A 20924-nucleotide genomic window follows, 5' to 3' on the forward strand; every position below is an offset into this window, starting at 1 on the left:
AGTTTGAACATTTTTGGCATTGCCTTTCTTTGGGATTGGAATGAAAACTGACCTTTTCCAGTCCTTTGGCCACTGCTGAGTTTTCCAAATTTGCTGGCATATTGAGTGCAGCACTTTCACAGCATCTTTTAGGGTATGAAATAGCTCAACTGGAATCCATCACGTCCACTAGCTTTGTTTATAGTGATGCTTCCTAAGGCCCACTGGACTTCGCATTCCAGGATGTCTGGCTCTAGGTGGGTAATCCCACCATTGTGGTTATCTGGGTCATGAAGATCTTTTTTGTATAGTTCTTCTGTGTATTCTTGCCCCCTCTTCTAAATATCTTCTGCTTCTGTTAGGTCCATACTATTTCTGTCCTTTATTGTGCTCATCTTTGCATGAAATGTTCCCTTGGTATCTCTAATTTTCTTGAAAAGATCTCTAGTCTTTCCTATTCTATTGTTTTCCTCTATTGCTTTGCACTGATCACTGAGGAAGGTTTTCTTATCTCTCCTTGCTATTCTTTGGAACTCTGCATTCAAATGGGTATAACTTTCCTTTTCTCCTTGCCTTTTGCTTCTCTTCTTTCTTCAGCTATTTGTAAGGCCTCCTCAGACAGCCATTTTGACTTTTTGCATTTCTTTTTCTTGGGGATGGTCTTGATCACTGCCTCCTGTACAATGTCATGAACCTCCGTCCATAGTTCTTCAAGCACTCTATCAGATCTAATCCCTTAAATCTATTTGTCACTTCCACTGTATAATTGTGAGGGATTTCTCCCTACTTTCTTCAATTTAAGTCTGAATTTGGCAGTAAGGAGCCACAGTCAGCTCCCGGTCTTATTTTTGCTGACTATTAGAGCTTCTCCATCTTTGGCTGCAAAGAATATAATCAATCTAATTTCGGTGTTGGCTATCTGGTAATGTCCATATGTAGAGTCTTCTCTTGTGTTGTTGGAAGATGGTGTTTGCTATGATCAGTGCATTCTCTTAGCAAAACTCTGTTAGCCTTTGCCCTGCTTAATTTTGTACTCAAAGGCCAAACTTGCCTGTTACTGCAGGTATCTCGACTTCCTACTTTTGCATTCCAGTCCCCTATGATGAAAAGGACATCTCTTTTGGGTGTTAGTTCTAGAAGGTCTTGTAGGTCTTCATAGAACCATTCAACTTCAGCTTTTTCAGCACTATAGGTTGGGACATAGACTTGTATTACTGTGATATTGAATGTTTTGCCTTGGAAATGAACAGAGATCATTCTGTCGTTTTTGAGCTTGCACCTAAGAACTGCATTTCAGACTCTTTTGTTGACTATGAGAGCTACTTCATTTCTTCTAAGGCAGATGGTTTAACTTCTGAGCTTCTATTTCCTCACCTATAAACAAGGACAACAGTCTTCTCATAGGGTTCATGCAATAAAAGTTGCATGAACAAGTTTTTGCAAAAAGTCCTTTTCAAACGGTAACATTTAACAAGACCTCAGCCATTTTTACTGTCCTAAAAGAGTGTACTTCAGGATTAGGGATGCTGGGATGGCTGGTTCACGCACTCATGGCTTATCATTTGGTTCTGTGAGAACCAGTATCATGTAATTTGTCTGTCTCCTTCACCAGGGCTGGATTTTTGCCAGATAAGGAGTATGTTGTATTTGCTTTTGCATCCTGAGCACCTAAAACAGTATATATACCTCATAGGCATCCAAAGCTTATTAAATATCTATCATCTAATGATAGAGTTTGCAAGCTCATCCATAACCCTTGCATGCATGCATGCGTGTTAATTCGCTTCAGTCATGTCTGACTCTTTGTGACCCTATGAATTGTAGCCCACCAGGCTCCTCTGTCCAAGAAATTTCCAAGCAAGAATACTGGAGTGGGTTGTCATGTCCTCCACCAGGGGAATCTTCCCCACCCAGGGATGGAACCCACGTCTCTTATGTTTCCTGCATTGGCAGGTGGGTTCTTTACCACTAGCACCACCTGGGAAGCCCTCCCTACCTCTTAGCCAGCCTCAGTATCTCTTCCCAGGACTACCTGGATTTTCTAACTCTATTCTTACACCAAGTTACAAGTACACATCTTATTTTCCCAAGGGATACCATATGTGTCTACACATAAATGAAAGTCTTACAAATCGGGGAAAAAATAAACAGACTTTAACCTCTCAAGGTATACATTTTGCAGTATATACTGAGTTGCTCTTAGTGGTAAATTACCAGCAATGATCGACAGGGATATCCTGTTCTCTGTCTGGCTCATTCACTATTAAATCTTGCCATTTTTATGGTGTCCTCTGACCCACTCATTTCCAAGAACCACTGATATCCAGCTGGTCGAGAGTGACCCTCGGTAACAAAGACCCAGCTTCTGCATCCTTTATGCCCGAAGGAAGTAAGTGTAAAAAGCATTTTACTAAAGCCTCTTTAAACTTCATATTCCTGTCATCTGGGCAAGACATGAGAGCAACAATTCATCTTTTTCAGTGCTAGGGAAAACACAAGAAGAGTGGGCTTTCACAGAGGTAATAACAGCTGACATTAATACTGTGTTTACCATATGTCAGGTCTTGTTTTTAAGCCTCATAACACTTAGCAGGCAGCTTCTCTGGGCACCTGCCTTTTACACATATAGAAATCAAGGTGGAGCATAAACTCACCCAAGGTCAATGTAGCCAAGAGATGGTAAAGCTTGGATTAAAACTAGATGACTCGCTTCCAGAGCTTAGCCTCTTAGCCACCACATCTGCTGCCTCTCACCACTAAGAGTATTTGCCATTCCTTAGGTGACAAGGAGTATTAGGAGGAAGGTGTCCAAAAGACCACACAGGTGTTTTCATAGACATCTAAAGAGCTGGGGGATAATGTGCGTACATGAAGATGGTGGGTTCTGAAGCCAGGCATGTGCAGCATGAACAGCTGTTTGACATTGTTAATGTTACTTAAGCTCTCCATTGTCTTCATTTTACAGGTGAGGAGACTGAGATATTAAGCACAACCTCACAGAATCAACTGTTGTTGTCTGGTCACTAAATCATGTCTGACTCTTTTGCAGCCGCATGGACTGTAGCCTCCTAGGCACCTCTGTTAATGGGATTTCCCAGGCACAAATACTGGAGTGGGTTGCCGTTTCCTTCTCCTGGGTATCTTCCCAACCCTGGGATCGAACCTGCATCCCCTGCATTGCAGGCAAATTCTTTACCACTGAGCCTCCAGGGAAGCCCACAGAGTTAACTAGAACCCACATAAAAGCCCTTACTTATCATAATGCCTGTTATATGAGTACCTAACATGCCTTTATTATGTCTCATCTTAGAAGTGAAAATTTACATATATGCTGTCACTGTATATTGTTCCAGCAGATCCTAGCTAGACTATTCATATTACCATGGTCTGAGAAAAAGCATGGGTCCTCAATGTCATATTAGCCATAGAAAAGCAGCGCAGACCTGAAAAAGTTGTGTTAAGTTCCCTTTGCTGTTTGCTCTCTGGGACCATGACCAAGGACAAAGTAGGAAAGTAGGTCCTCTTCGTTCTCAGCTCATTTAACTATTCATTCATTCAGTTGTAGCTTTGGACATGCTGACTGCAGCTTTGGCACCTCAAGGGAGCGAGACAATTTTACAATTAGCTATACCTGCTGAGCACATTGACAAGTTTTAAGGGAAGGATACTGTATGGTCTTCAGTACCCTGTGTTGACATTCTTTTACTTTTGTAATTTGAAACTTCTAGCAAATGTGCACATGAAAGTATATTTTTTTCCTTTTTATTTGGGATAACTAAGAAAGTTGGTCTGAATTATGGGTATTGAAAGAAACTTGTTCTTGTATACCTACAATAGGAACTTAGCCTGTACTTGGCAATTTGTACTTGTTAATAAGACAGATTCATAATGATACATAACACACAGATGAAAGCATCCATCCAAAGGTCTTAAAATTTTTTTTTCTTTGGAAGAAGGCATATATTTGCCTGCAGTATCTACACTATTCAATGTACTTGGCAGGCTTTTCCCCTTTCTTCAAGATGTATAGAGGGAAACTATCAATTACTAGAAGGTCTTAATTATTCCAGACACTAAACTGGTTGCATCCAAGCAGTTGTTGCATTGTTGTATTCAAAAGGTTCTTGAATTCTAAACAAGCTTTCCCCATTTTGAAGACACATTATTTCTGACAGAAAAACTGTAACACTTACTGGGCATTCTAAAGATTTAATAACAGACACTCCATGTTTTTGGATGCTGAGTGATAACTTTATGGATGTTTCTCAAATTAATTCAGCTAATGCAGAAATCTCAATTGGTTTTAGATGGGGCAAGATATTATTAAATTTTAAAGTTTATTTGGAAGAATAAATACTTGAGGGGAGCTAATACAAAAAGAAGCAATGATGGGAAACTGGCCTATCAGATATAGAGCTCACTAGGATTAATGCACATTCATAACCACAGTATAGTATAATACAGTAGGATTATCATAGTATAATTCAGGAGTAAAGGTGGAACTGGAGACCAGACCCATATTTTAAAATAAAGGCCAAAAAGAAGTCATCACAAATTAATAATGAGAAGAATATGTAGTTTTAGGTTGGCTGGCTAGCTATTTGGGGGAATAGTCAATTTGGCTCATGCCATGTAAACCGGGTATTCATCCTGGTCCCAGAGAGTAAAATGTGTAAAAAGTCAGACAAAATAAGGCAAAACCAGCAAACTTCAGTAGAATGGTATGGAAAAGAGCCTCAACCGTTTACCTCAAGAATTTTAAAAACCTTTATGTAAAAATAAGTCAAACTGGAAAAAATCACAAATAAAATGAAGAGTAATTATTTTCAATACTAAGGTGAACTCACACAAACCCTTAGAGGGGGAAAGCTAATAAAAAGTAGACAAAAAGCAGTAAGTTACATACACGCTATTTTAAAAAGTTGAAATGCTATTTACTATGCTAAAAAGCGATCAATTTCTATTTCTGATTACCAGTGAGATCCCTTTCACTTACACAGTTAGAGTTTTCTTTTATAACTTACTGTTTTGAATGTTGCTGAGAGTTTGTAAAAGATATTCAGATACATTGCTGGCAGCAATGTATGCTATAGAAAAACTGCATTGTATAACCCTTTGCAAAACAATTTCGTAAAATAATTTGTACTAAGAAGCTTTAAAATGGTCTGTCTTTAGACAAATATTCCCCTTATGAGCATTTACACTAATAAAATGATTCCCTGCACATAAAAATAGCCAAACTTTTGTCCCATTAATAAGCAACAAACAAAGAAAAAGCATAACCTGACAAGGGAGGAATCAGTCTGATGCAGTAACATGTTAGAACAGAGGTTGGGAAACTTAGGTCTGCTGGTCAAACCTAGCCTGCTACCTGGTTCTGTATAGTCTGTGAGCTAAGAGTGATTTTTATACTGAAATGGTTGGGGGAAAAAAGAAGAAAATTACTTGATATGTATAAATCAAATGAATTACATTAAATTCACACTTCAGAGCCTTTTTCTTTATGTGGTGTTCACAGCTACTTTCACAATAAAACAAGGCTCAGTTGTGACAGAGACTCTACTGCCCACAAAACCTAAAGAATTTAGTATTTAGCTCTTTGCAGAAAAAGATTTGTTGACCCCTTTGTAGGAACATTGTTCGGACATTGAAAGCCTTCATTAAGAATTTGTAACAGTGAGTTAAGCTACATATGTTATAATGGTATTCAAAAGATAGGATGTAAAGATGAATATCCCTGGAGTAGGAAATAGCTATAAACTTCAGTATTCTTGCCTGGAAAATTCCATGGACAGAGAAGGCTGGTGGACTACAGTCCATGGGGTCACAAAGAATTGGACACAATTGAGCGACTGAACAGACACATAAATGAATACATATATATGTATATATATATATATATATCAAAATGACATAAAAACATGGAAAAAGTTATATTGTTTAACTATAGGGACCAATGTATGATGTTATTTTTCATTTTGCTTTTCATTTTTTTCCAGGTATTCTATAATACCAAGAAATGCAGTATGACAGCGAACAAAGCTATTTAAAAGGTAAAACAAAGCATACGCAAAGCATACACAAAGCTGTTGAATTTTATGAAAGTCAGAATCTTAGAACTTACCTGTCAACACAACTTTTCCAGATACAAAGATAAGCAACACAATTCGTGGTTTCACCATTCTATAAATAAGGCCAGGAAACAGTTCAGGTTCATAACTGTTAAGATACAAAAGAAAGAAGTTAAAAAATAGCACTATTCAACTACTTTATTTGAGACCCAGTACACAAAAGCAGTTTTCAAAAGCCATTTTACCAAAAACCTTTTGGCCATCTTGACAAAAGTAGTCTTGAGTGTCCTAGGTAATTTCTGTGGCAGTCAGTGACAGAATTCACTTTTAGTCATAATATTTTTCCAAGTGCAGACATCCTAAGCTTTTAGAAATTAAGGAAACTTAGAGCATCAGGTTTAATATATTAAGATCTTCTTAAATGTTCTCTATCTTTCCAAAAAAGTCTATCAATAGCAATATATAAACACATTTTTTAAAGTTTCCAAGTTCCACAATAATGAGCACATTGTGGAAATATTTATAAACTGCTAAAGTTAACATTTTTAGTAGATAGAACCTAGAAACATTACTAGAATATTTTGTCTTTGGACAGATACCGTATACTAAATCATACCAAGTTTTACAAATTCAGAATTTGCTTCTATACATAGTAACTCACTCCTTCCTAGAAAGCCTTGAGGAGCCTACAAAAAAGATGTCAGTAGTTAAGAGGATGTTGATGAAATGAAAATATTCTCAAAACAATGGCTAATGGGGATAGAAGAGAAAGAAAAAAATCTAGGAAATTGAACACTATAATATACATGGGGAATTCCCTAGTGGTCCAGTGGTAGGACTCTGCACTTTCACTACTGAGGACACAGATTCAATTCCTGGCTGGGGGAATAAGATCCCTTAAGCTGTATGGTGCAGCCAAAAAAAAAAAAGTTTTTGCTCTTAAAGAGTGGATCCAGATCACACAGAAAAACTCCATTCCATTCTGCAATGGCTATGACCTCTTATTGGCACCAGAGAGATGCATGACGGTGGTGAGGGTACCATCTGAAGTATATGGAGGTCGTTATATGTAGTCATGTCTTCCTGGGACATCACTCTATTTCCTGCAGAAAGCCTGTCAGGACTTCTGCCCACAAATCACTTCCAAACACTGGGGAGACAATGATACTAGCTGGAGCCCTGAAAAACTTCTATGGGAACTATGAAGTTCGAGTCAAGAAAGTGAAGACTAAGGGCAGAGAAGAAATGTTTTCATTTGATTTTCCAACCAAATCTGAAGACACTAAAAGGGAAAAGAGCAAATAAAAGTCTTTGGTATGTAAATACCTGGAAATGTCCCTAACCCGGGAAAGGAAACACATCCAGGTCCAGGAAGCACAGACAGTTCCAAACAGCATCCACCCAAAGAAGACCACACCAAGACATGTTGTAATTAAGATGGAAAAAATTAAAGATAAAGACAGAATATCAAAGGCAGCAAGGGAAAATCAACAATTTACATACAATGGAACTATCATAAGGCTATCACAGCTGACTTTTCAGCAGAAACTCTGAAGGCCAGAAGCCATTTGCACAATGTATTTAAAAGGATGAAAGGGAAATACCTACAACAAAGAATACACTACCAAGCAAGGCTGTCATTCAGATTTGATGGACAGAGCAAAAATTTTGTAGACAAGCAAAAGCTGAGAAATCAGCACCACCAAACCAACATTAAAAAAAAAAAAAAAAGTTAAATGGACCTCTCTTCGTGAAAAAGAAAAAGCTACAACTAGAAATGTGAAAATTAGAGAAGGAAAAAGCTCAGGTAAAGGCCAATAATGCACAGTAAAGGTAGTAAATAACAAAGCTAGCAGGAAAGTTAAAAGACAAAAGGAGTAAAATCATCTATATCTACAATAAGCAGTTAGGGAATTCAAAAAAGAAAAAGAATGATATCAAAAACAGTAATCATGGGGTGGGGAGTAAATATTCAGGTTTCTTAAAATGCCTTTGAACTTAAGAGATCAGCAACTTAATTATGTGTATACACACACACACACACACATACAGATTACTATATATAAACTTCATTTATGGTAACCACAGACCAACAGACCAACAATCTAATAATACATATACACAAAGAGAAAGGGCTTTCCTGGTGGTCCAGTGGCTGGGAATCTGCCTGCTAATGCAAGGAACACCGGTTTGATCCCTGGTCTGGGAGGTTCCCACATGCCTCGAGCAACAAAGTCCGTGTACCACGACTACGGAACTCATGCCCTAGAACCCCGGCTCTGCAACAACAGAAGCCACCGCCCATGAGAAGAATGCACACTGCAACTGGAGAATAGCTTCTAGATTGCCACAGCTACATAAAGCCTGCACATAGTAATGAAGACCCAGCACAGCTAAAAATGAAATTTAAAAAAAAAGAGAGAAAGAAATCCAAACATAACATTAAGGATAGTCATCAAATCAGAAGGGAAGAGAACAAAAGGAAGAAAGGAACAGAAAGACCTACAAAAACAACCCCCCAAGCAACTAAAAAACTGGCAGTAAGAACATGAAAGTGAAAGTGAAGTTGCTCAGTCCTGTCCAACTCTTTGCAACCCCATGGACTGTAACCTATCAGGCTCCTCCGACCATGGGATTTTCCAGGCAAGAGTACTGGAGTGGGTTGCCATTTCCTTCTCCAGGGGATTTTCCTCACCCAGGGATTGAACCTGGGTTTCCTGGATTGCAGGCAGACACTTTACCATCTGAGCCACCAGGGAAACCCCAGGTAAGAACATACGTATCAATAATTACCTTAAATCATAAATTGACTAGGGCCTTTCCTGGTGGTTCAGTGGTTAAGTATCTGCCTTGCAATGCAGGGGAAGAGGGTTCTATCTCCAGTCAGGGACCTAAGATCCTATATGCTGCAGAGCAATTAAACCAGTGAGCAGCAACTACTGGGTCCAAGTGATACAACTAGAGAGTCCATGGGCTGCATGAAAGATCCCAAGTGATGCACAGAAGAGCCTGTGTGCTTCAACTAAGACCCAATGCAATAAAATAAATACATTCTAAAAAATTAAAAATAAAACTACCATATGATTCAGCAGTTCCACTCCTGGGTATATATCCAGAGAAAATGAAAACATTCAGAAAGATACATACACCCCAAAGTTCAGAGCAGCATTATTTACAATAGGCAAGGTATGGCAACAATGTGAGTGTCCATCAACAGATGAATGGATAAAGATGATGTGATATATATACACAGTGGAATACTACCCAGCCACAAAAAAGAATAAAATTTTGCCATTTGCGACAACATGTATGGACTTGGAGGGTATTATGCTAAGTGAAATAAGGCAAAGACAAATACTGTATGATGTCATTTATACATGGAATCTAAAAAATACAACAAACTAGTGAATGTAACAAAAAAGAACAGAATCACAGATACAGAGACCGAACTATTGGTTACCAGTGGGGAGAGAGAGAAGGGAGAAGAAGAAAGAAGAGATTGAGAGGTGCAAATTGCTATCATTTAAAAAGAAATAAGCTACATGGATATATTACACAGTACAGGGAATATAGCCAATATTTTATAATAATATTAAATGTATAATCTATAAAAATTTGAATCACTATGTTGTACATCTGAAACTAATATTGTAAATCAACTGTACCTCAATAAAAAACAGATACATACATATATATACAAAAAAAGTCTTCGGTATGTAAATCATGGTGAACTGTTTTTAGCTTCAGAACCAGGATTTTAAGGTACTAGCATGATGAACTCCCAACTAGAGATTTACTTCATTTTATTTACTCTCTACTTCATTTCAAAAGAAGACTGAGACAGAAAGAAAAGAGGTTTTGGTGAGAGATGGAGAACATTTCATGAAGATTGAAAACAACAAATAGCTGCCAATCTCTTGGACCAAACCTGCTCATTCAAATCTCAGTTTAAATGTCACTTGCCTTAAGAAGTCTTCCTTATCTTCAGCCCTTCCCCAGTTACATTAAGTATCCTAATTGATGGTACCAAAACACGCCAAGAGGTGTTCACCTTCACAGTTACACCTTCATAGTTACATTTCATTATTGTCTTTGGTTTCTCTGTTTTCCTTTTTAAATAGTGGTTCCATAACTGCAAGGGCCCAGGGCTGCATTTATTGGATTGGCCAAAAATTTCGTTCGGATTTGTCCATGAGATGGAACAAACTTTTGGGCCAACCCAATAAAAACTGAACGGAAGGGAAAAAAATTGCTCAGGGAAAGTGGAAAACAATTATGGCATAGAAAGACTGATGGAGAAGGTACCCAGTAACAAGTGAGACGCATATTATCAGATGCTGATATACATATTTGTAGAATCAGGGGAATTAAATGAACTTGAAGTTTTAACATAAAGCAAACTTGACTTGACAATTATAAGTGATATATTGCCATGGTTCCCCCACAGGGTTACAGGCAATTAAAGAAAGTCTTCATTTTAAAGATACAAATCTGCTGAGAAAAAGGTATTTTAATGCCCCAATGTCACAAATACACACTGGAGTTGTAATCCATAAGCTAAGGATGGAGGGCATTTTGGGGGAGGCAAAAGTGAGACTGGAAAGAGATATCTGTGAGAGTATCTGGCCAAATTTTTTAAAAAGATGAGTGAGTGTGGAGTGTGAGAACAGTGTGGAGATTCCTTAAAAAACTGGAAATAGAACTGCCATATGACCCAGCAATACCACTCCTGGGCATACACACTGAGGAAACCAGATCTGAAAGAGACACGTGCACCCCAGTGTTCATCGCAGCACTGTTTATAATAGCCAGGACATGGAAGCAACCTAGATGCCCATCAGCAGACGAATGGATAAGGAAGATATGGTACATATACACAATGGAATATTACTCAGTCATTAGAAAGAATTCATTTGAATCAGTTCTAATGAGGTGGATGAAACTGGAGCCCATTATACAGAGTGAAGTAAGCCAGAAATATAAAGACCAATACAGTATACTAACACATATATATGGAATTTAAAAAGATGGTAACGATAACCCAATATGCAAAACAGAAAGAGACACAGATGTACAGAACAGACTTTGGGACTCTGTGGGAGAAGGCGAGGGTGGGATGTTCTGAGAGAATAACATTGAAACAAGTATACTATCAAGAGTGAAACAGATCACCAGCCCAGGTTGGATGCATGAGACAAGTGCTCAGGGCTGGTGCACTGGGAAGACCCAGAGGGATGGGATGGGGAGGGAGGCGGGAGGGGGGATCGGGATGGGGAACACATGTAAATTCATGGCTGATTCATGTCAATGTATGGCAAAAACCACTACAATATTGTAAAGTAATTAGCCTCCAACTAATAAAAATAAATGAATAAATAAATAAATAAATAAAGCAGAAATAGAAAAAAAAAAAGATGAGTGAGATCACTAAAGTGGCTCATGAGGAGGGGGAAACAGTGATGGATCCACTCCAAGTGACTAAAAGCAGTGCATCAGATGAATTCTCGTTTTGCCCTTCTGCAGTTTCATTTTTCAGAGGTAGAAGTACTGACAAGGGGGCACTCCCACTCCAGATTTAAATTTGACCTACAAAGACGACAATCTTGGTGAAAAAGAAATGAAATTTGGGAGGAATTGCACACATCATTTCAGAGCCCTAAGTGGCTAGAAAGGGGAATGCCAAGACTAATACAGACATGTACCTCAAAATTGGGCAGACATCTTTCACATGTTCATTAAAAACTGTCTCAGAGAAAGATAGACAGGAGGTCCAAGGTTGAGGATCTAGAAGATAAGATAGAGTATGTGTTCAGAGACTCTTAAAAATGAAGCTTTTACTATGAATCTATGAGTCATTCCAAGATTGAAGGAAGAAAAGGACACATAAAGAGGCAATACATCTTCCATGGGATGCTTCTCAGTGAAGTCAAAGGGTACCTCATAGGCACTTAATAAACATATGCTGAAAAAATTGAGGCAGAGGAAAAAATGAAAATACAATCAAGGTCAAGATATTGCTTAAAGAGTATCATAAAAGCTAAATCTTAGAATGAACAAAAATTTTTTGAAAGTTAGGGAAAAACAAGGCAGTTTTTAACTTCAGTTTAGGTCATATCTCAATGGAGAATTAACAAACGTTAAAGAAAACACAGCTCTATGATCCCTCTCTATTATTAAACAGAATGATTGCTCAAAGGCAAAGGGAAGGAAAAGCAGAGTGAAAGGACTTCAGTTCAAGTTAGATCACAAGAATTTAAGAACATCTGTGATGCTAAGCCAGTTCAAGTGCCCTGGCCTAAGGGGTGGTGGGATTTAGTGTTTGTCGGTCACCCTCCATCACCACTTTCTGAGGGCCTGAGCAGGCTGTGAGAAGCACAGAAGCAGCTGGAGGAGGAGCATTTGCTGTTGAGATGGGAAGTTTCGTTTGAAGAAGCCAAGCAGGCTAGAGATACTCCCCAGGAAATATGAATCCATGAAAGAAGCTGTGGTGGGTGCTATAGCCACACATAGGAAAAGAAAACTCTCAAACAAACTCAGTAGGACAAAAACTAGATAGGATTGCCTTCATAAAATATGCTACAGCCATTCATTATTATTATAATATTATTTTAAAATCTTCTCTCCAGCCCCTTTTCCCCTCACTGGCTGTGAGCCCTTCCTACTTACCTAGTCTGTATCATACCCTTTCTCTTCCTGCCATTGCCACTGCCCCCAGCCAGGTGTGACTTTTTTTTAGAAATCTATACATCAGTGAGTCTCAACGTGTGGGCCTCTGGCTAGCTGCAATGGCATCACCTGTGAGCTTGTTAGAAATGCAGAGTCAAGCAGAATCTCTGGGGACTGCAGCCCAGGCGGGAATGTGTGTTGATAAGCCATCCAGGTGATAGCTATGCGATTTAGTTTTGAGAACCACCATTTCAGAAGATTAGACACATACGGTAACCGATGAGGACTTAGGTACAGCAACTTCACCCTTTCACTCATTGTGGCTTAAAAATAATGTACACTTTCTCTGAAAGGTATATTATATAAGCAACCCAAATAGAATTTTAATATTTTGGTAAACTCAAAGTGAAGCTACACAATCATACCTACTGAACTGCTGATGGGTTAGCACCAAACCTTCCAGACTGATAGGAAATCTCACATCACAGCTTCCAACCATGTTCTGAATTGTAAAATCGAGGAATCTGGCAGGAAAGCCCAGCTTCTGCACCACACGAGCGTATTTTCTTGCTGCAAGTCGAGACTGCTCTTCGCTGGGGAGGGGCAAGACATTAAAGATGTCTTAATCACTGTGACTGCTGACAAGTTGGGCTATATTCAGACACTTCTCTGATTTTATTTTTAGCATCTGTACCATGTTTATCATTCACTGTATACGAGGAAGCTGCAGACTTTGAGGAGAAGGACCCACCTCCCCTACTACTGTCCCTAGCACCTAGAAAAGGGTTTGGTACAATGGACAGTTGTTGAACTGAATCACAAACACATTTGTGTCTTCCTAGCCATCTTTTACATACAATTTTTTTCTTTTACTTGTTTTAAGTGCTATTAGATAAAATTAACAATTTCCACCGGTTCTCAAAAGGTATCTTCAGGTCAGCAGCAGTATGGTCACCTGAGAACTTGCTAGAAATGCCAAGTCCTAGGTCCTACCTCAGCTCTGGGTGGGGCCCAGCAATCTATGTTGTAACAAGCCCAGCAGTGACTGTGGTGCTCATTAAGGTGCTAGAAGCATCCATGTGGTCTAAAAGTGTGTGCCATTTAGATGAAAACAGCAGCAGCAAAAATAAGGACACGTGCATACAAAAAATGTCAACATGAAAAAAAGTAAGATATGAGCCATCTGAGTGGTATAGATAGGATGTCAGGACTTGGATCTTTATGGGGCAAGTTATATACTTATAAAGAGAGTCATAAAAATACCTAAAAATCTGTCCAGTTTTGTTTAGACTTTCTTACACAACTGTCATTCAACTCATGCTCAAAATGAGAAAGAAATAAATTCACCCAACTGTGTGGCTATGTTCTTCTAACTATTTGTCCAGCTCTGTCCTTAAATCTATGGCAGAGAATGTGAAATCCTGAGATTTGGGGCTTTTTCTTTCAGTGGTCACTACAGTCACTACCAAAATAAAAACAATGAGTAGCAGGGGTTGCCAAACAGGGCCAAGCCCTGGTAAGTAAAACCTACAAATTCTACCCTCTGTTATGCTTTATCCCTATCCTTAAGTTGAAAATCAGAAAGCACATTAAAGAAAAGCCAGATTGAATTTACTTGCCTGGACCAAAGGGACTGGGAGAGCTTCCTTCTATTCTAGATCTCTCACACCATGGTCCTATTTTCACATCACCTCACTTCATGTTGATTCTCCACATCCTTTTCCAACTCCTGAAATGTCCCTAGCAGGGCCATGTCCCCATAGCAGAAGTGAAATAAGTGGCTCCCATTTTTAAAAAATATATTTCACCTAACTGACCCATTACATTTCCTACAGTGCTAATATTTATAAGGTCAAATTTCAAGAATTTTCATAGCCCTATAGTTTCTTGTATCACACAGAAATTCCCATTCAAACAACTAACAGTTAAAGTTTACATATATGTTCTTGTACAAACACTCGAAACTAGGTTAGGAACCTTGAAATTTTAACACCAGTGGTGATTACCACTGATAAATTTAGCCCTTCTGCACTTTTCTGTGAAAAGACAGGTATCCCTCACTCTGTAAACTCTGGTTATTACAACTAAAGAAACTGCACTGGGATACATTTTTGGAGATAATTCTATATCCCTTATACTAACCAAACTTTCACAACTCTCAATCCAAAACTTAACAACCTCAATATGTGACTACTAATACTACATGTGGCTAAATAATTTTATTTTTGATTGAATCAAAACTATCTTCCTAGATATTTGTTCCCTCTGCTCCCATTTTGAACAATGCTGAAATGAACATCTTTGCAGAGCTGTCCAAAAATGACTTCAAAATGGAAATTTCTAGATCAGAGGATACACAGATCAACAGAAGAGAAAGTCCAGAAACTTACTTGGACACAGGTAAAGAACATGCAAAAACAGGTGGGGGAGAAATAGATAAAATGGATTCTTTGATAAATGTATTGGGACATTAACTAGCCATTTGAAAATATTGAAATGAAATTCTAGACTTGCTGTGCCCAATATGGTGGCTACCAGTTACGTGTGGCTATTTAAATTTGTGTTAATTTTAAAACAAAATAAAAAAGTTCAATTTCTCTGTGGTATTAACCATATTTCAAGTTCTCAGTAGCCACATGTGACGAGAGGCTAAAACACTGGACAGTACAGATAAAGAACATTTCCTTCACCCAGAGAAGGCTCTAGATGAATCAAAACATTAATTTCCTCTCTTCAATACAAAGCAAGACTTGAAAGAAACAAGAAAAACACATGGAGATCAATACTTACATGTGGGGAATGCCATCCTAAGCGTGAAGCCAAACACTGAAGCCATAAAGAGAAAGATTGGATAGACTAACCATAAACACACAAAATTAAATTGTGTATAAAAAAAACAAAAAAATCACTAACATTAATATGGGAGAAATACTTATAGTACAAAATGGCAAAAATACTTAAATACCAAAAGATAAATATCTCCATAGAATATTGGGCAAAAGATACAGTAGACAGTTTATATCCTTATGAAAATTTAGTCTCACTAGTAAATAAAAAGAAACATAATTAAAACAAAGCAACTTTTGCCAATAAATTGGACAAATATAAAGAATATTAACACTCAGTGTTCATTGAAGAAAATTGGTACACCCTTTCAGGAGGACAATTTACTACTCATCTACTAACACCTAGAGGGACTCCATCAGCACAGGGCTACCTCGGCGTGAGGTCCAGGAAAGAGAAGCCTTTTAAGAGATCCCTCCTGAGTGAATGCTCAAGCTAATGGGCAAGAAATGTCTAATTTCCCTCCTTTGAAAAGTTCTATCCATGTATCTGCCTGCAATGAGGAAAATACACAAGAACTACTTCCCCAGATTTATAACAGGCTTTACTACTACTATAGCTTTTCTTTTTTTCATTTTAAATATTACCTTAGAAACAAGTTGTAATAGCCTAGTGAAGTCCCCTTCACGATGGGAGACTGTAAAGTGGGATATGTCAGTGTTATGAGGCTGAATGTGTTTAACCCCTAACTTCGCATTTCATGAATTTAACTCTTCAGCAAAGTATTGTGCATCTACTATGTGTTTTAGAATGTTAATGCCATCCTTCCTTGTTTCACATGCTGAATTGTTTGTCTGGTTTTGGAGGAGGGTGGCTTCTCTTACCTTTTGGCTCCTGTGCAGACCATTTTCCCAGAGCTAAATATGAGGGCTGTAGTCCTGGGCTCTCGGATCCTCATTATGACAGCGGCAAACCTCTAAAGACAGAAGCCAAAAGACCAACTAACCTCCACTGGGGGTTAACACCTGCTGAAGCTGAAACTCCAATACTTTGGCCATCTGATGCAAAGAACTGACTCATTAGAAGAAACTCTGATGCTGGGAAAGATTGAAGGTAGGAGGAGAAGCGGACGACAGAGGATGAGATGGTTGGAAGGCATCACTGACTCGATGGACCTGAGTTTGAATAAGCTCCGGGAGTTGGTGATGGACAGGGAAGCCTGGCATGCTACAGTCCATGGGGTTGCAAAGAGTCAGACGTGACTGAGCAACTGAACTGAACTGAAGGGTTAGCACTATTCCAGTTGCAAGAGTGAGCTGGACATGGAAAGTGTTGAATAAATTGAAATTTAGTGGGAAAACTAAAAAATGTCTGGGTCTATTCTCCTACCTTAAGGTTAAGAAAATGATCATGGTTCTAAAATGTACATGATTCTAAAAGGTAAGAATAGTAATAGTAAAGGTAAAATTTGAGTACCTGTTATGTTTCAGACCCTATGCTAAAGCTTTACAGGTCTTATTGCATTTGAAGTGCCGGCAGTAAAAAGAACCCTCAGTCAGCGCTACACACAACTGACCGAGGCCTATTAATGTTTTCCAGGTGTTTACTAAAAAGTGGCACTCTCACCTCATATTCATTTTGTTAAATTCTTAAGACATCTGAAATGCCAAACCAGAATTTTTCCATCTGTCAAGTCTAAGTATGGACAAATCCTATGCACCAAATTGAGAGGAGAGCTGAAGACAGTAGAGAATAAAATAGGCTCAAAATGTTGATTGCTCAATTGTGTAGTTAATCATAGCTACATCCTTAAAAGTCCTAGCCCCTCAATGGGTTTCTGTCCTCATAATAGCCAGCAACACAAAAGATAAATAGGAAAGCTTTGTTGCACTAGGTAATATTCAGGTAATATTTAAATTCAGATGTCAATAGCACTACTACCACAACAGGAAAAACAAAGACTTTATCCATAAATAGTTGATGTTGGCAAGGTCCTCTGGGTTCTGACTAATATGGCCTTTCTCATCTAACTCCTTAAATCCTCCACTACCCAAGGCAGTGAACTTTTCCCCAGTAGGCACCAGGCCTTACTCATCTTGGTACTAAGTAATTTAACTAATCATTTAATGTTGATTGAATTAACAAATCCTAGGTAAACAGACCACTGAAAATGGGATGCCTGGCCTTGGAAAGACACAAAAAAGAATAGATTTTATTAAACTTTGATTTTAATAGATAAGATAGAATTTAATAAAATAGATTTTATTAAAGCCAGAATCATACACTTCAATTTTGCACTTTATACAATTGAGATTTCCCAGGTAATAGAAACTATAAGTGAAAAAATACATGTGTCAGCTAAACGGGACAACAATTAGAAAAAATTATTTCCATGAATATGATGACATTGTAAGAAAGTTAGCATTTCCATAGTCAGGCTGAAAACAGTCATACTGAAAGGTTTTTCTGAATAACAAGGAAAAGCTCTTAATGTTTAGAACTGCTTAATAAGTATTCAACATGGAAAATGAGATTATTTTTATAAGTTCAAAACAGAGAATGAGGCAGTTAAACTTTCAAGTTGCCAAAAGTCTTTCACCAAACATTTTTTCTTTCTTAAAAATAGGGTGAAACAGATCACCAGCCCAGGTTGGATGCATGAGACAAGTGCTCAGGCCTGGTGCACTGGGAAGACCCAGAGGGATGGGATGGGGAGGGAGGCGGGAGGGGGGATTGGGATGGGGAACACATGTAAATCCATGGCTGATTCATATCAATGTATGACAAAAACCACTACAATATTGTAAAGTAATTAGCCTCCAACTAATAAAAATAAATGAAAAAAAATTAACAAACGAATGAGTCAGTATCATGATCCTATGAAGGAAAGAACATCTACATAGAACCTAATTATTGAAAAAATTACTGAGAAATCTTACCTTTGGGTTATATTCTGCATTTTTTGCATGCAAAGCTATTTTCTTCAGATCCAATTTACAGGCCAGGTTTACAGTGGAAACTATGTTCCTAAAGAAATAAGTCAACCTAAGTTATATCAGATTTAAAAAGTAAAAAATAATAAAAACCTATGAATTTCCTCATTTTATAGGTTTAGGTGACTTCCTAGGGGGAGAATTATTCTAAATGTGAAATATATAGTTACACAGTCCTTAGTATGTTGTAAAAATCCTAAAGGACTAAAATAGCTTTTTCTAAAATTTCATGACTGACTAAAATTAAGTTTTAGATCTTTTTCAAAAAGCCTCAAAACAGAAAGCACAACATCAAATCAACTTGCAAATCAAATTCAGTTTTACATTTTTTTAATCCTTTGTGTTATTCCAACTCCAACCACAATTTACAACAACTAAAGTGCTTTAGTGTAAATAATACAATCCTTCAGGAATATGTAGACTAACCCTCAACTCCCGCTTAGGAGATCAAGAGTTAGTGCTCATTTTTCAGGTAAACAGTCTAAAACCAAGTCCATTAAGAGCTGATAAAACAAAGGATACTGAGATCTGAAATTCTCTTCCCTACACTATTATGATCCCATTCAAGAATGCAAAATCTATACTCAGAAGCATTACTCATTTAAAACAATAGCAACTTACTGTAGTTGAGGCACAATTCCAGAACATTCTGAAATAGGGGCCATTGGTGTCATAGGAGTTATGGACGCCAGAGGCAAGGAGTGTGGTTTCTCAGGAGAGGGCTGGGCTGAGTTACCATCAGCAGGGTGCAGATGTGAATGGGAACTTGACCCACTGCTGCTGTCTAAGGCCAGGCCAGTGTCCAGCTGGCTGGGTAAGGGCAACCTAGTTTGCTGACTTTGAGTTCTACAGTTTTCTTCAATTTCATGCTTGCTCCTAATGACAGTCTGGTCTTTCTTTTCTTGGGAGAGCTCATCCAGTAAGAAGCTCAGATCCACAGCTGAGAAACTGCCAGATGTTTCTGTGACTTCTTCAAGCTGGGGATTAAACGCAGTCTCTGGATTGGATGAAGTAAGCATGTCCACATCATAAGGCACAGCTGGGCTCAGCAGGGGTGATCTGGATGGGGTAAGGGCATCCTAGGCCATTCCCAGAAGAGACAAAACACAACAGACAGAACATCATGTCACACCCAAAGGATGCCCCCTTGGCTGGCAGGCAGTGTGTTCAGGAGGAGGCTGTTCAGATAGTTTATATTCACACCCTGCCCTTTCCACAAAGTCTCCTTAAAGTTCTACTCTAGGGTTACAACACACTTCCTGAAAACAGGAAAGTGTATCTTAAAATACAGAAAAGGCATGTTTCATAAAACATTTTTCTTTGGTTAGATTTGTAGTAAGTTACTACTGTAAATCCACTTCTGTAATTCAGGTAAGTTGGCAATCATGCTTTAAATCTGTATTTTGAAAAGTACAGATTTTTCTGTACTCCCTAAGTTGATTATAAACTTAAGTTGACTTAAAGGTGTTTTTTTTTTTTTTTTTTGTTTTAAAATCATATTTTAAAGAGAAGAGCAGTAAATGAAGGAAGCTGAGGATACAGCCTTGAGTGCTAATCAAGCCTCCACAAAGGACTCATCTTTATTCCTTCTAGTCAAAGGAGAGATAAGAAATCATTCCATTTATGTGCATAGGGGGAAAGTTATTGAAATTTAAATGGAAAGACTGGTTTAAATCAATGTATTGTATTTCCAGCCCAGGGAAGGCTGATCAACTTCCATTATCATCAACCGAGGGAATGAGGTATGCAACTGAGGGAAACAGCTAATATAAAACTCATGGCCTTTGTTATGGAAAAAAATTGTTGGTACGCATTACCACCCACGTCACCCAAGTTGCATGCCTGGATTCTATATTTTGACCACTAGCTGGCAGGATAACCTCACCTGTCAGGAGGTCTTACTTCTAACAATTGAACAGTCATGAATGCCTCGTGCTGTGTCTTCTCCATGACAGTTATCTCAGCTAATATGTCTGGCTATAAGTGTGTGCTCAGTCGTGTCCGGCTCTTCGCAACCCTATAGACTGTAGCCCGCCAGGCTCTTCTGTCCATAGAATTTTCCAGGCAAGAGTACTGGAGTGGGTTGCCATTTCCTACTCCAGGGGATCTTCCTGACCCAGAGATGGAACTCATATTCTTTACCACTGTGCCACATGGGAAGAATATATATATACATATATATGTATATATATATATATATATAATCTGTGTGTGCTGTGTACTAAGTCACTTTAGTTGTGTCTGACTCTGTGAGAACCTATAGACTGCAGCCCACCAGACTCCTCTGTCCATGGGATTCTCCAGGCAAGGATACTGAAGTGGATTGACATGCCCTCCTCCAGAGTGTCTTCTCAACCCAGTGATGGAACCTGGGTCTCCTGCATTATAGTCAGATTCTTTACCATCTGAGCCACCAGGGAAGCCCATAAGA

General features: G+C 38.4%; 1 protein-coding gene across 1 annotated transcript in view; it reads right to left on the reverse strand.

Annotated features, from left to right (window-relative positions):
• Positions 1-20924, reverse strand: part of TBPL2 (TATA-box binding protein like 2) — a 47523-nt gene that overhangs the window by 4512 nt on the left and 22087 nt on the right. Inside the window, exons 6-10 of the mRNA XM_043473023.1 lie at positions 19115-19572; positions 18440-18527; positions 16385-16476; positions 13142-13309; positions 6104-6198 (exon numbers count right to left, since the gene is read on the reverse strand). Of these exons, the coding sequence (XP_043328958.1) occupies positions 6104-6198; positions 13142-13309; positions 16385-16476; positions 18440-18527; positions 19115-19572 (901 nt within the window). The remainder of the gene's footprint in view (positions 1-6103; positions 6199-13141; positions 13310-16384; positions 16477-18439; positions 18528-19114; positions 19573-20924) is intronic.

This window comes from Cervus canadensis, chromosome 6 (genome assembly GCF_019320065.1).
Source record: "Cervus canadensis isolate Bull #8, Minnesota chromosome 6, ASM1932006v1, whole genome shotgun sequence".
Taxonomy (NCBI): Eukaryota; Metazoa; Chordata; class Mammalia; order Artiodactyla; family Cervidae; genus Cervus; species Cervus canadensis.